Raw genomic sequence first — 16,948 nt, 5'->3', positions numbered from 1 at the left:
CAAGGCGCTATAAATACGTCTTTATAAGCGAAGGGACAAGCACAGTACATGTGTGCGTTAGTCCATCAGCCTCGCGGCTTTCTGGACCCATATTGTTCAGCAGCGTTTGCTAAAGCACGCGGATTCACGGTTTTCGACCGTCTGGATCCCATCAGCAGAGCCAGATGTTATTGGCAAGAGCACTCTATGTAAACTATGGGATTTCGTTCAACACAAAAGGCAACATTGTGTCCACACTCATTGTGCGTTGCTGTGGAACATTTTGTGTATAACCAAATGCAAGCAGAACCCCGTTCCATGTCTCCACAAGTTAATTTATTTTAAATGTCTTCGTTAATCGGCCTCTTTCGCTTTCTCGACCGATATCAGAATTTGCAATGACGGGTTTTAGATTCGTCCAAGAATGGGCTTACAGTGTTGTCCGTGGATAATAAAGCAGAAGCTGTCGTTCACAAATTCTCCGCTGCCTAGAATGATATTTGCGCAACCATAATTGCCTCGTGCCCCAGAGGATGCGTGCGAATGTTTGGGCCTAACCCCAACACCGACCCGAAATACTCGCACCTTCTGCCCGCGTGGTTATGAACATCGCCACCGGTGGATCGCATATTGGCGCCGCGGCGTTCCATTAATCACCGTCGGCCGCGGCCTAGCCGCTGCTGGACGAAGGCCTCCCCGCGATGTCGCCACTCCTCGCAATCAATAAATGCGTTGCGACACTCCGTCGTGCTCCCACGCACGATCCTGTTTCCTCGCTCCGTCTCCGCGGTCGACCCATCTCCACTTGGGAGAGTCCCCCTCCTTTGGCTGCCGTTCCATCGCTGGTCTCGGCCATCGGCCACGTTCCCCCCCCCCCACCCGAGCCCCCACTTTTACTTTCCTTAACGGTCAATACGATGTCTCGAAATTTCAGGGGGGGGGGCGGTGGGGGGGTGAGTTTGTTAGTTCTCTTTCGGTTTGCAAACTGAGCTTAGTAATAATGAACAGCAACGCGCCGATGCATTTTGTCTTGTGACTCGTGTAAGATTGTGCCAGTATTGACTCGCCGTGTGTGCACAGCGTGTGTGCTGTGTGTTGCATGTTGATCAGTGCATGATACACTGATGCACTGTTTTCAGTGCGGATGTATCATGTGCTCTTTGCCAAGGCGTGGCCGTGATAATGTTGATAATGTTGATAATGTTAATAATGGTGTGGCCGCGAGTTGTTTACAATGGTGTGGCCAAGGTGCTGCTTACAATGGTGTGGTCGGGTGCTGCTTACAATGGTGTGGTCGGGTGCTGCTTACAATGGTGTGGTCGGGTGCTGTTGCAGTGGGGCGGGACAGGGGTGGGGTGGGGGGAGGCGAGCAGAGCGGCACCTCTCAACGCGGATGGGCTCGTGGAAGCGGAAGAGGATGAAGTCGCCGGCGACGGGCGTGAAGGCCCAGAAGAAGTCCTGGCCCAGGTAGACCTTCTCCAGCGAGTACTGCTGGTACGTCTTGAGGCTCGTGCTCACCTCCGCCGCCGGGTTTGGGTGCGCCTTGTGCAGCGGCTGCTTCCCAAAGTCGCGATCCTGCGTGCGTGCGCGTGTGCACGTGCATTTCGTTTGAGCACGGGGAGGAGAGGTGGCGCGGCGGTTAGCGCTACAGAAACTGGCGACCCGGGTTCGATTCCCACTCACGGCCAACAGATATTTATCTCCGAAGTTGGCCGTGAGTGGGAATTGAACCCGGGACGCTGTGTCCGTTGCGCAGCGCGCTAACCGCTCCCCCCACACTCGCTACACAACCACTCCCCGCACACACGCGCTCGCACACCCTCACCCACATCCAACTCGTACACAACCGCACATCCACATACTCCCCGCACACGTGCACACACACACCCACCACCCATACACACTCGCGCGCGCGCACACACACACACACACCTTGAGCTTCTGGATCTTGCCCGACAGGGAGGAGTGGGTGCCCACGTGCTGGAACAGCGACGGCTTGAAGCGAACGCGGAGATTCGCCTTCTGACGCTCGCAGTGTTTCTGTTGGGAGCCGGAGGAGGAGCGAGGGCAGAGCCAATGATCGCAACGGCTATAATCGCCCCAGACGGTCAGCTGGGAAGGCCCCGGGGGTTCGATCCCCGTCGCTGCCGCGGTCATTCTATGCTCAAATCAACGAGCGCTCCCCGCAGGGCACGTGACACGCAGTCGGGCGGGGGCAGCGACGGTGCAACAGCGGTCAGCGCACCGCGCCGTGAACCCGGCGGACCGAGTTCGATTCCTGGCCCCGGCCAATGACATCGGTGAGCGAGTAACACCTTAACCAGCTCTCCCCCCCACCCCCCCTTCCACTACTGGACATCTGTGAAAAAGAGCTTTGTAGCTCATCGGATTCCTCCAGTCTAAATAAATATTCTGATTCCCTTTCGGACGACAGCTTCGACAATTCGCACTGACCGAACGTGGTGAAGTATGGTTGAACAGCCCGCACCACTGACCGAACGTGGTGAAGTATGGTTGAACAGCCCGCACCACTGACCGAACGTGGTGAAGTATGGTTGAACAGCCCGCACCACCCACCGACGCAGCATGGGATGGCGTTTTATTTTAATTGAGCGGTTGACGGACAAAAGTGCCGCCAATCATTATTACATTTATTGTTGTAACAACAACAACAGCAATAACATATTATTGTTGTTGTTATTATTATTATTATAGGAGACGTGCGCTCTCAGAGAGCGGGTGGGGAGGGGCGGGAAAGAGTACAATGACGACGATAGCAGCGACCGCCGCTCGTCAATTGCCGTCGCACAAAGCGGCGGTGAGGGCCCGGGATCCGTCCGCAGACGAAGCGACCGAGAGAGGAGGCGGAGGGGGGGGCAGTGTAGGAACCGTAAAGATGGGGACACATCGCTAAAACGCCGCAAATTGTAATTTCATCGCCGTCGCGGCGAGATAACGGCGTGAATTATGGCGCGGGGAGAGCGCACGGCGGCGGCCGCCGCTGGGCTCTTCGATTAATGAAGTCCGAGGAGGAGATTCCCCGCCCGCCCGCCCGCCCGCCCGCCAAACGGCAGTAGAGAAAGCGCGTGTCGTTACCCAATCTTGGTGGATTTATTTTTAAACGTTATCTCCCCTTTGCGTTGTGTGTTTTATCGGAGGGGGGGGGGGGTAATGTAGTGTTGTGTTACTCGCCCACCTCCCCCCCCCCCAAACATTTTTTTTTATTTAGGAGTTGGAAAAATATCCCAAGGCAGGGCAATCCTCATCAGGGGTGTTGAGGTTCGGCAAGCATTTCCTGAGCCGCCTGTGCGTCTGAATGTCTGCCTGTGCGTCTGAATGTCTGCCTGTGCGTCTGAATGTCTGCCTGTGCGTCTGAATGTCTGCCTGTGCGTCTGAATGTCTGCCTGTGCGTCTGAATGTCTGCCTGTCCAACTGTCCACCTGTCTGAAAGTATCTCTTACTCTCCGCTTCTTTGTCCATCCGTTGTTTGGATATCTATATATATAAAAGGGAAATTTGTGATTATGTGTGTCTGTTCGAAATGTTTAGCATACTTCCCGACATGCAAAAAACTTAAAATTTGGCATGTGGGTAGCTTCCAGACTGTACACAATGCAAAAAGTATAAAAATAGAATTTGTATTTTGGGGGGGGGGGCGCAATAATGGATATATTTTGCACGGCAAGTGAGCCGTGACGTTACATCTGTGATGTCACCCGCATGCGGCAGCGTCACGCAGTGTTGCCTGCTGACGTCATGCATCCCCCACCGCCACCCTCCGTGTATTAATCCAAGACAAGAATCCAAGTCCCGGGCGAAGCCGGGTAGTAAGTCTAGTCCCGTATATCTGCCTGTGCTTGTCTGTCCGTCTGTCCATCCAGTCACCTGTGTGTCCAAATGTTTCACTGTCCATCTGTTTGCCCACCAAACCGTCTCGACCGTCAATCTCGCTGCCTGTTCATCTGTCCGTTCGTCTCTCTCCGCCTGTTTGTCTACCCATCTGTCTGGCCTCTTTCTCTGTCCATCCATTTGTCCGTCCGTCCGTCCGTCCGTCTCACCGCGTCCTTCTCTGGGTTGCAGGTCTTGACCCACAGGAAGTGATCGAGCAGCCAATCGATGGGTTTGTCCTTGTGGAACATCAGGAAAAACTCCACGATCGGGTTCAGGTCCGACGCCTTGAACAGCTTACCTGGGGGGTGGAGTGGGGGGAGGGAGGGTAAAGTGGTGGGGGTCAGCAGAGCATGTTCATTTCTGATCTGTGCGGATTATTCGTGCGCGTCGCGGGTTTTCTCCAGGCATTCGGGTGGGTATACAGTATTGTGGGATACTGTATAAACAACAACAACAACGACGACATGAAACTCTCGCGGAGTTTCGGAGCCCACGGAGTGGCGATGAGAATCGCCGCTCTAAACCCGGCGGGGATCTCACGGATAAATTCGGAGAGTAGGGGACGTACTAGTCGTACTCGTCAATCTAGGCGCACTCGTTGATACTATTTTATTTTATCGTTGCCGATGATCGCCGAGTGATGTTCTTGGCGCCGTCGTCGCCGCCGCCGTCACCGCCGTTTACCGAACATCCGGGGGAGCAGGTGGGGGGGGGCACCGTGTCGTGTTCTTGGCCGCCGTTCGATTAGAAGTTTTTTTTTTGGGGCCGTTCATTTCTCGCCGTCCACCCAGCGTGCCGCCGCCGCTGCTACACCCCGCCGCCGCTGCTACACCCCGCCGCCGCTGCTACACCCCGCCTCCGCTGCTACACCCCGCTGCGTGCCTCGCTGCCTCTCTCCCCGCGTGGTGGGGAGCGAGGCAGCGGTCGCTGCTGCGCCTTGACACGAAGCGAGATTGCTGAGGGGCGGCGCATAAACAGTGAGAAACGAGAACAAAGGATCCCCCCCCCCCACCCCCCGTGTAGCCGTCACGGGTTGTTGCGGCAAGTGCCGTGAGCGGGCGGCACCGTTGAAGGCAGGTATGCAACTCGAATGAGTGGGCCGGACAAGCACCACGCCCGGCCGCCTTTGTCTCCCTGGTGGCGATGTTCACGCAGTGCACCAGGTACCCATTTAAGGCTGAGCCGACCTAAGACAGGACCCAGAACTCGGGTGGCCGTGTTTGTAGCAGTGCGCCAACCACTTCACCACCACCCCCCACACGACCCACCCCCCCACCCCATCACCACCACCGTTGTACTCGTTTTATTCTCCTGACGATTATATGGCAAGTACAGTTGATGATGATGATGATGACCCTTCACTGAGATGTGAACTCGCAACCTTCACAGTGTGCGCCAATACCTCCAACCCAGAAGTGGCACACGGCTATTTAAATGTAAATTTGTGGAGAAAAAAATTATCAGAAGGTTATCACAATCATAATTACGGCTGCCTTACAATAGAACATAACAACATTTTGGGCTATTTCCCTTCATCAGAGAAGAGAAATAACAGACAAATCCACTGATGAATAAATAAATAAACCCCACTCCGTCTGCTACATCGCATAAACGTCAAACAAAAATGTGTAGAGTTTCGTCAGCCGCCAGCCGCCAGCCGCAGCATTTGACGCACAAAAAAAACTCGGCGACTGGTCTCAATTTCTCCGAGTGCCATCATCAGCAGCCGTGCGACGAGCGAGCGAGGAAGCGAGCAAGCAAGCGACATGTCTCACCGATGAAGCCCAGCTGCGAGAACTCGAGGATGATCCACTCGTCGGACGGCTGCTGCTCCGCAAAGTTCTTCATGGTCGTCAGATAGTTGGGCCTCGCCACGATGTCATCCTCCAGCTGCAAGGGTGTCGTCAAGAAGATGCCCATACCATCATCAGCATCACACCACCCTTTCCCGTTCCGAGACGGCTGCAAGTGTGCAGGGTGGGTGTCCCCGTTCACCGCTGAATCTCGGAACGTGCAAGCGGCTCGGCTTTAATTTTATTTCGAGCATCGTAGCGCCCGTTGTTTTTAAAAAGACTCACCGCAGATAACTCTAGCGACGCTACCGCACTCCACGATAGCTGGCGTCAGAGCGTGCCACACGCCCTTCAGCATGGCCTTGTGGGAGCCTCGGTACCCATAACGTTATTTATTTTAGTTTTTCTTCCGGTTCCTGATGACCAGATGACGTACATGTACGTCAGGAATGGGATAAGGTTACGGTCATCGTGATCACACACGGCAGCAGCAACATCGCCACTTACTGGGAAATCTCGGCAGGACACAGGTTAATAGTAATAATAAAAAAATGCAGTCATCATCCTCATCGTCGCCATCATGATCATCATCACAAATGTCATGATCATTATCATCATGACTATCGTTGTCAGGATCGTAACCATCGTCAGAAGCAGCAGCAGCACCACGAGCACCGTTAGTATTTGTTTTCTTATCATCATCATCGTCATCATTACCAGCACCAGCAGCAGTGACACCATTATCTTGTGATGCAAACGGTAGCATCCTCATCAGCATAAGAATCTCTACTGGAGCTACCCAGAGCTGAAATCTGGATAAATTGGTCCCCATTTTTTTTTGGGGGGGGGGCGGGGGTAGGTCTTGGGGGGGCAGTGAAACCCTGGAAAAGATTCCATGAGACATTAATCTCAAATGCTGTATTGGTTTGTTCTCCACAACACGACCCACCCCTCCTCTACCGCTACCCCCTCCCTCCTCCACAACCACCCTTCTCCTCTCCACCGCCACCTTTTCATTTCTTCCCTGCAAGTGGCCAGGCGCTCCTACCCAGAGGAACCCAACAGAGACTGGTTTCCAAACACAATAACACGTGCACTCACAACAACAAACAAACACAAACTACAACACAACTCGTCTTGGGAACCACGTGCTGGTATTTGCGGTTGCTGCTGTTTAATTTATGCTCATTGTTGTGGAGTTTGGTCGCTGTTATTCCTCGCTAAGCAGAAGCGTTGGCTGCTTGTTGTTGTAGTGGGCAGGGGGAGAGAGGAGAGAGCGATGGGGGTATCGAGTTGTTTGTGCGATGCCCGTGTTGTCGCGTTTTTGTTATTCCCGTGACGTCTGTTGATATCTCAGCGTCGTAACTTTCCATCAGTCTCCCGTGCGTGGTCCAGTCGGGTTGAAGCGATTTACAAAATTGTAATCGAGATTTGTCACAATTCAGAGGTTTTTTTTTTTAATTACATCGTGGTGAATTGTAACACCCCTGGTGGCTGCAGGGGTAATGCGAACCCGTCTATATAATCAGCTCAAGCCTCCCAGAGATCACGTGACTTGTGTGACCCCCCCCCCCCTTCTTAATTCCTCCACCCTTCCATTGCCCCCTGTGAAAACAGACTACTCCGTGTAGCAGTGTCGGGCCTCTGTCGCCACCTCTTCGTCCTCATCCTCATCCATCCCCACCCTCCATTCCCATTTATCCGTTCCTTTTCCATCCTTTCCCTCTTATTTCCCACTCTTCATCCACTGTCTTCCAATTCGCACTCCTTTGTATTTTTGCACTACATCCTTGACTCGACTCCCCTTCCCGCGGTGAAGCCATGGGTACAACAGTTGCTCGTCCAATACAACAACAACATCAGCAGCATCAGCAGGATCGTCGTCATCTATGGCCTACCAACGGCTGGACGAAGGCTTCCTCACACCATCGCCATCCACCCGAAAGGTGCGACATCACGGGAAGTGACACTTTGGCGAGGATGAACACACGTTTGAAAAAATGTGTCGCGTCCAGTAAACGTGGATGGGTCGGTCGGTCGGGCGGTCAGGGGGTGCGAAATCGCCTGCAGATGCGTATCCATCTACTTCGATAAATCCCTGCCGACTGTCCCAAGCGAGTCCCTGGCCATTCCCCTGTAGCTCTCAACACCTGGGGCCGTAATGCTGCAGGGGGGGCTGCAGGGGGGGCAGCAGGGGGGGCAGCAGGGGGGGCAGCAGGGGAGGCAGCAGGGAGGGCTGCAGGGGGGACTGTAGATGACCCTGGATATCTGGATTAGGTCTCAAATTGTCTCTAAATGTCTGACATCCGAATTTTGGAAAGTTTCGGAATTCATCCCTAGTATGGCAATACACCCAGGAATATTTGGCCTGCATGGTGCCATCAAACACAAAGATTCCCCCCACCCCCCCACCCCCACCACGTGTAGCCTTAACAGACTACTGGGGCAAGTGCTGTCAGTGAGCACCTAACGATGGCTGGCGTGGCACACGATGGGGTGGGGGTGGCCAGCACCACACCCGGCCTCCTTTGTCTCCTGAGTGGCGATATCGACGCACCGCACCAGATATTAAATTGAGGCCGAGTCGACCAGGGGAGGCCCAGGACCAGTTCAGACAATCGCCACTGGGTGTTGACCGCGAGCGTGAATCGAACTCGGGTCGACAACTTCAAGGCACTGGGCGCTAACCACCGCGCCACCGCTCATCACATGGTTCCACCACCACTTCCGCCACAGCCGCCGCCACCACCACCACATCTATCGCGTGCTCCGCCGACATTAATAGGCGCCCGCTAAAAGTGCAGGCCCTGTGCTCACCTGTACGAAAAATCTCCCGCGGGGCTGCGCGTGGAGCATGAGGAAGGAGAAGTCCAGGTTCTGCTTGGTTCTCCACCTGGGGGAGAAGATGGCACGAGGTCTCAAGCAGATCTCAAGCGGCATGTGCCCATCTCTTCACAATCCACCGCCCGCACCTCCACCGACAACCACCAGCAGCAGCAGCAACACCACACGTCATCACCTGGACCGCTGTACAAACCCAGTATCGTGATGGTGGGGTTGTTGTTATTGGGGTTTGCTGGTGGTGGTGGTGCGGTTGTTGTTGATTTGGGTAACTTTGCGAAGAATCATGACAAATCCGCCAACTGGCAGCCATCTGTCTCAAGTGGCTGGGTTAGGGGGTACTGCCGGGGCCCTGTCCTGCCAGGTTGGGTAAGACCAATGGTTAGAGAAAGGGGTCGTTCGAGTTCTTTTGTTGGCTAGCGTGCCTCCATTCCCTCCGCTACTGCCCTGGGACACATTGATGTTGCCCCTGGCAGTCCCTGGCGGCGCCTGGCGGACCCTGGCGACCACTGGCTGTAAGAAATTAAGTCCCGGCTTAGATTGCGATGAAATTAGAAGGTGCCATCGTTGTTGCTGCGAGTCCGTCGCCCTGGGACTGGCGGTGTAGACCAACCTGACTCTCTCCAGCGAGTCTCCAAACGTCTGCTTGAGGCTGCCCATGTCGGGGTAATAGCCCACGGGAGGGCTGATGACCTCCAGAAGCCCCGTGTCCAGCTCGTGCTGGAACCTGAAATGTGACACCAAACAATGATGGACATTTGGAAACATCAGTAAAAAAAAAAAGAGCTTCATAAGCTCAATCGGATTCCTCCAGATTCCGAGATTTTATTTATTTGTGGTTATTTTTTAGATATTATTACTATTTTGCCGTGATCTGTCGTCCGTTGCTTTCTATCATAGCTCAGTATCATTGTTCGTCTCTGTGCGAGTCCCTGGTGAACCGGGCTGACACCATCAATTCGCAACGCTTGAGAAACCCAGTTGGGCGGCTGGAACCCGGATGTGATCCCAGGGCTCTTCGTGGTGCCGGATCGGCGTTTCCCGACACCGGTATTAGTCCCCCCCACCCCCCCCTTTCCCGAGTTGCCTGGCCACCTCGGCGAGAGGCTCCGATTAATCACGGCGCTTTAATTAATTCGGCAGAGCACAGGATGGGGCACTCGTTTGTAGGACCACAACAAGGTCACGAGAGGTCACCGTGTCCCCGTATCCTAACGAGCAAGCTCCGGGCACGCTGCTCGTCTGCCCGTGGTGTGGGACTACAACAGAGCCCGTGGTGGAAATGACACGTTGCTATGGCAGGGTACCAGTCTGTTGCCAAGACAACCGCTGGCAAGTTCCACGTCCTCAATTTGGTGGCAGCCCCCACCAGGTTTTTTGTCCGATTTTCACCACCACGAATGATGATGGAGACGACGACGACGATTTAATATTGGCGGCACTGCAACCGATGGTAACCATAATGTTCTTGCTCGCGCCGATGACAATTATGCTTAGGGATGTAACGATGCATTGATTAATATGGATTAACTTTGAGTCTTAGCATCGTGATACGTGCGCCAAATGGCCTATGTAATTAATCAATTATTGTTATTTCATTATATATTTTGTAATGGGTTTGCGTGACCCCCCCCCCCCGCTACGGTTCACCTCCGATGTTCACGGGGGAAAAAAACAACCCTTGAATAGAATCACAAACTCGGAACCACAGCGATTCGCGGGGGAGAGGGAAGCCGCGTCCCTCTCTCCAAGGGCGGCACGGCTGCTCGGATGGCTATCGCGCCGTCGAAGAGTCACCCGGAGCGCGCCGTCCCGAGCTGAGCTAGCGAGGAGGCACGTGTCTCTAAGAACCTTCACTCTCAATCATTGGCGTGGAGATATAACCAGGACTACCCCCACCCCCATCACAACCCCCATCACACTACCTCCATCACTACCCCCCACCCCATCACTACCCCCCATCACTACCCCCCACCTCCATCACTACCCCCCACCTCCATCACTACCCCCCACCTCCATCACTACCCCCACCCCCATCACTACCCCCACCCCCATCACTACCCCCACCCCCATCACTACCCCCACCCCCATCACTACCCCCCATCACTACCCCCATCACACTACCCCCATCACACTACCTCCATCACTACCCCCACCTCATCACTACCCCCACCCCCATCACTACCCCCACCACTACCCCCATCACTACCCCCACCCCCATCACTACCCCCACCCCCATCACTACCCCCACCACTACCCCCATCACTACCCCCACCCCCATCATGACCCCCCACCCCATCACTACCCCCCATCACTACCCCCACCCCAACGCCTTCTTAACCGCTCCAACCCGTCCTCCTAAACTATCACCATATCTACACCACCACTTTGAATAACCCCACTCTTTATTTTAACCACCATCATCGTACGTATAATTGTATAATTACCGTAAAGCGCCTAGGACTAAGAGGCGCTGTGTGAATCTGTACAAGATGAGATGAAGCGCCTATACGCGGCTACATCTCAAAAAAGTCTACGTCAACGACGACCGTGGGGGAGCACCAGGTGCTCGCATCTCGGCGGCGGCTCGCTCAATTTGCAATTCCGTTGTTTCGTTGCGTTAGGATCGCCGGGCCATTCCATTTAAAAGTCAAATTCGCCAACAGGACTTCAATGCGGATGACGGCAAACTCTCAGGCGCGCGTTGCACGTGACAGACGCGCGCATGCACACGAAACACACACACACACACGAAACACACACACACGAACCGTACACACACACGCGAACCATACATACACACACACGCGAACCATAGGATAAAGATAAAGATCCCCCATGTAGCCTTAACAGACTGTAGGGGCAAGTGCTGTTAGCGAGCACCTATGAAGGCTGGAACGGTACACGAGGGGGTGGGTGGCCAGCACCACGCCCGACCGCCTTTGTCTCCCTAGTGGCAATGTTTACACACCGCGGCAGGTACTTATTTGAGGCTGAGTCGACCTAGGGGAGGCCCGGGACCGGTTCAGATAATCGTCACTGGTGTTGGCCATGAGCGGGAATCGAACCCAGGTCGCCAGGTTCATAGCGCAGCGTGCTAACCGCTACACTATCGCTCCCCACGCGAACCATACATACACACACACACACACGAACCGTACACACACACACGAAACACATACATAACACAGGTCACACACACGACACAGGTTACACACACACAGGAACCGTACACACACACATGACAGGTCACACACACACACGACACAGGTCACACACACGCATGACAGGTCACACACACACACATGACAGGTCACACACACACACGACACAGGTCACACACACGCATGACAGGTCACACACACACACATGACAGGTCACACACACACACACGACACAGGTCACACACACACACACGACACAGGTCACACACACACACGACACAGGTCACACACACACACACATGACAGGTCACACACACGAAGCACACACACAAGACGTACACGACACAGGTCACACGCACGGAGCACACACACACACACGACACAGGTCACACACACACACAACACAGGTCACACACACACACACATGACAGGTCACACACACACACATGACAGGTCACACACACGAAGCACACACACAAAACGTACACGACACAGGTCACACGCAACACGCACACACGACGCACCCGAGACGCTCGCGGTTTACATTCAAAGGTTGTGTCGCGTCTCGCCAAACCGCCGATAAAAAAAAAGATGACACTTTTTTTTCCCCTCTTCAAGCGAACATTTAAATTTATGAAGCATTCGCTAAGTGTATGAGTTTACCGTTGTCTAATCGAGTGCATCTCATTTGGCGCGGCAGGCAGGGAGATTCACGCGAGGCCCGCGTGAGCGAGGGAGAGACGGGGAACCCAGCCGAGGTCCAACTATTTTTTCAGATTCGTCCGGAAAAATAAGATCGGACTACCCTAGGTGTGTGTGTGTCAAGGCCGTAGCCATGGAGTCAACATTGGGGGGGACCAAATCTTCCAGGGGGTCTGGGGGTCCCCCCCCCCCAGAAAAAATCTAAATTTTCCGGTCTAAAATATAAAAAGATTCACTAACACACAGGATGGACTTTTTATTTATGTTCTACAATAATGTCTAATAGTGTATTGTATTACATTGCTCTGTTTTTTTCTTTTTTACCTTTTCTTGTTTCATTGTATGTAATGGCAGAGATTAGGGATTTATAAAGTACAACCATCTTTGAATATTGGGGGGGGGGGGATGCGTCCCCCCCCAATATATTATAATTACGGCCTTGGTGTGTGTGGGGAATTTCAGAGATCCAATGTTTGTTGTTGCCGCTGCTGCCGCCGTTTGGCTTCGGAGTGGTGGTGTCATGTACCGCACCGCCGCCGTGCTTTTCGAGCCAACAATTCGTGTCGTTTGGGACGAGGCGACGTCACTGCCGTCAGCACGAAGACACATTTAATTATCGCACGGTGCAAATGGCTTCTGAAATCCGATTGTTGACATTTGAAACGCACTGCTACCTCTTCCCTCCGTTGCCTCTCTGCTCGCCGCCGCCTTCTCCTGCCGCTCCCGAGTGCGAAGGGCCTCCCCCACCAGGTCTTTACAATAGAGCTCCTCCATGCGCCTGTCTCTCTCCCTCTCCATATCTCCACGTTTCTCTGTCTTTCTCTCCATGCCTCTCTCCAAGTCTCTCTCTCTCCGATGCTCTCCAAGTCTCCGTATCTGTCCATGTGTCGATGTCTCTCCATGGTTCTCTTCCCCCATGTCCTCTTGTCCTCATTTTGCGTTGAGACAAATCTGCTTCTCAACTCCTCCTATCCCTCCCCCTTCCATCCCCCCTCCTTCTACCTCCTCCCCTCCGATCCCTTCTACTACTCCTATTTATCCCATTCCTCACATTCTTCCCATTCCTCCCCACCCTATTGGCCCCCTTCCCATTCCTCCCCCTCCCAGTCCTTCCATTCCTCCCCCTCCTAATCCTCCCATTCCTACCCTTCCCTTTTCCTCCCCCTCCTGCCCCCCCTCTCCTATTCATCCTCCCCTTCCCCTTCCTATTCCACCGTCTTCCTGCCACCACCAAGATCACCACGACCACCAAACCGCAACCCATCTGCCTGTGGCCTGCCGTTAATTCTCCCCGCGGAGCGATGCCGATTGTTTTAAGTGTCGCTGCTTGCGAGTGCGGGGTGGGGGGGGTTTAAACGATCGAATTAACTCCGAGTCGCGGTCTGTGAGCTCCACGAAGAGGAGGCTGGCATCCCACCGGCGACATGAAAAAGCTGTTCGGCTCTCCGCTGCTCTCTCCGCCTCACTCGCTCTTCTCTCCCTGTACGCTGCCTTCGCTCTCCCCTGCCTGCATCGCTCCCTCTCATCCTCTCCCCTCCTCACCACACCTGGCTCTCTCTCTAATCGCTGCCTACTCGGCGACTCTCTCGCTCTCTCGTCTCTCTCCCGCACCGCGCCACTCTCTAATCTCTCTCGGCAGAAGTTCTCAGGGGAGTGGTGACGAACTGCTCCGTGAGATTTCCGAATGGATTCATCACCTCGAGGCGAGTCTACAGTGATCGTACCGTCGGAATAAAGTGGCCTAATAAAAATTACCAAAAGGGAGAGCGAGAACACGCAGTTTAAAAACGCGAGTTCTTTTTTTTTTACGGAGGATTTGAAAAAAAGTGTTTTGAAAAAAAAGTGTTTAGTGCAGTCCATGCCTGGCTTCAACTGGAGTGGGTTTGGGCGATCCTACTCCCAGCCATCGAGGATTACGCCTTTTTAACCCAGGAAAGCCTCACCTGAGTCTCACAACTCGTTTTTCTGTCTGGCACATCCTGCCACATTTCCGCAGAAGGGGACGCTACTTGCTCTGTATAATCCAGCGAGAGTCACTTGGCGGTGTCATTTTCAAAATCCGGCGAATTTTGGACCGTACCCGCCTGCACACGATGGCCGACCCCTCCTGCGAAAGGATGCCATGGGAACTTTGACATCCGCTGTGAAAACAGACGGCTCGTAATATTCCTAGCGGTCAATACACCCCACCACGCCAGCCCAGCCGACTCCATCGCGCATCCTTACCCTTTCTTGAGCTGCTCCACCACCGTGTTCACGTAGCTCAGGTCTGTCTGCAGGGTGGGGGGCGGGGGGGAGTGGGGGATGCGACAGAAACCAAAGGGGGGTAAAGAGACACGGGAGAGAGGGAAATGAGAGAGGCAGGGATAGATATGAGTGGGTAGTGGGAAAGATGAGGGGAGTGACAGATGGAGATCGGAGAGGGAGACAGAGAGAAAAAGGATAGATATAAATGAGGTAGAGAGATGAGAGGGAGACAGGGGGAATATAAAGTGGAGACCGGTTGAAAGCAGAGGGAGAGGATGCAGGGTCGTGGAGAGGTGGGAAGAGATGAAACACACAGGTGGGAGAGAGAGAGAGAGATGATAAAAAATAAATAGGGAGAGATGTGGGGTGAAATGAGACATGGAGAGAGATAAAGAGAGGAGGGAGTGCACAGAAAATGGAGAGACAACACACAGATAGAATGGGTGATGGTGAGAGATTGAGATAGACACACACGCACGCACGAGAGGTGAGAGACGGGAGAGAGAGATTTGGGGAGAGGGAGACAGGGATTGGGATAGACACGGAGAGCAGAACCCCAGTCATTGCACCATCTGCTTTGCCCAACACCAGGCAGCGCCCGCCCCATCGACCTGCGGGCTTAAACGTGCGCGGGCAGGCGCGCGTTCCTTTACGTGTAAGCGTGTGAGCGTGTGCGTGGCTCGAATTCGTCTGTTTATGTGTGTGTGTCTGTGTGGGTCTGCCTGTGAGATAACTGGGAGGGGCGGTAGTGTCGTGGCTAGCGCACTGCACTACGAACCCAGCGACTCGAATTCGATTCCCGCTCACGACTAACAACAGCGACAAGCAAATATCTGAACCGATGCTAGGCCTACCCTCGGTCGACTCGGCTTCGAATGAGTGCCTGGTGCGGTGTGTAAACAACATCGCCACTGGGGAGACAAAGGCGGCCGGGTGCGGTGTTGACGACCCCACGCCCTCGTGTGCCGTGCCGGCCTTTGTAGGCGCTCGCTAACGGCACTTGCTCCAGCAGCCTATGTGGGCTACACGGGGATCTTTGGATTGTGTGTACGTGTTTGCACGATGCCTTAACACACATACTCATCCCTGCACACTCTCCGGGACCTTGACAGCCGGGACATTAATGGCACCAATTATTTTCAAGCGACCCACACTCACATGCGGCATCCCGAGATTATGCGTCGTACAAATAATAAATAAACACTCGGATGTCATTTATTTACCCGGGAATGCCTTGCCGAGTCTCAGGCAGGAGGATCCTGTCCCTGCGGCGTTGGAATGTCTGGCGAAATTCATCTTCAGTGGGAATTTGGCTCCATGTCTGAGGATGCTTGGGTTACCCATAGCAAACGTACCGATACGAGGTTATAGAATGCAAAAGGTCCGCATGGATGGGCTCAACGAAATCAGTTTTTCCTTTCTCCTTTGTACACAAAACTGACCGGGAATACGCGTTGTGTTGACAACCACTCTCGTCATCGTCGTCTTGACTTAACATGAGCTCGTCAACCACCACACCGACCCCAATGACCCGTACCCCGTGACCACCCCCCCCCCCCCCCCGCGCCGCCCGTCCACGAGCGCTCCCGCGAGGCATCGATCGAGATCGGTCCCCAACGCTCACGATACGCGCGCACCGCGCGTCGTCTACGCGGGGGATGGAGATCGTGAGATCGTTCACCTCTTTCACGAACTGCATGCAATCGACGACGAGCTCGCGTTGCGCCGAAAATTGTAACCGAACGGAGACGGAACTCGTGACACCCCCTGCATCGTAACACCTCACAGAGGGTGCAGGAGGGCGTACATTTCTACTTGCCTGCCACTAATCATGCACTCCTCTCTCTCCCGCTGGCCCGCAAGTGGGTTCTTAAAGCAATCTGTGGAGGACCTTTGAGAGTAAATGCCCCCCCCCCCTTAAGCTGTCATGGTTATGGGAAGGACGCGTCAACAGCTTGGTCCTAGGGTTGGTTAGGTTTACGGCCGAACTCGAGCCTAGTTTAACGATTCATGGGCTGGGTTAGGGTTAAGGCAGGTCAGGACCAGTGTACTAGAGTTGGGGTTATAGTGTAAAGAGTTAGGGGCAGGGTTTTTGTGCAAGTACAGCGGCCAGCGTGCTGGTCAGGTCATATCCTGGCTGAGGAAGTAAGAGGCGTGAGGTCAGCGCCGTGGTCGTGACAGCGGTGGACTTTTTCATGTGGCCATCGTCTCAGAGCCATCACTCCCCTACCCCCCCACCCCCCCCCGCTATTCTCACTGCGGAGCCGTGGGGTCACGACCCCCCCCCCCGCCCTGCTCCACACCACTCCCCGGTGGCCCCGGCTGTCGTGC

At 54.2% G+C, this 16,948-nt stretch overlaps 1 protein-coding gene across 1 annotated transcript in view; it reads right to left on the bottom strand.

Moving 5' to 3' along the window:
- The window catches only part of LOC116943638 (alpha-1,3-mannosyl-glycoprotein 4-beta-N-acetylglucosaminyltransferase B-like), a 125,808-nt gene that overhangs the window by 17,190 nt on the left and 91,670 nt on the right, over positions 1-16,948 (bottom strand). Inside the window, exons 5-11 of the mRNA XM_032956666.2 lie at positions 14,597-14,643; positions 9,118-9,231; positions 8,481-8,556; positions 5,646-5,760; positions 4,038-4,168; positions 1,912-2,019; positions 1,361-1,554 (exon numbers count right to left, since the gene is read on the bottom strand). Coding sequence (XP_032812557.1) covers positions 1,361-1,554; positions 1,912-2,019; positions 4,038-4,168; positions 5,646-5,760; positions 8,481-8,556; positions 9,118-9,231; positions 14,597-14,643 — 785 coding nt within the window. The remainder of the gene's footprint in view (positions 1-1,360; positions 1,555-1,911; positions 2,020-4,037; positions 4,169-5,645; positions 5,761-8,480; positions 8,557-9,117; positions 9,232-14,596; positions 14,644-16,948) is intronic.

Source organism: Petromyzon marinus, chromosome 18 (genome assembly GCF_048934315.1).
Source record: "Petromyzon marinus isolate PM22_M1 ecotype Great Lakes invasive population chromosome 18, UKy_Petmar_22M1.pri1.0, whole genome shotgun sequence".
NCBI classification, from domain to species: Eukaryota; Metazoa; Chordata; class Hyperoartia; order Petromyzontiformes; family Petromyzontidae; genus Petromyzon; species Petromyzon marinus.
This window is presented reverse-complemented; position numbering and strand designations above follow the sequence as displayed.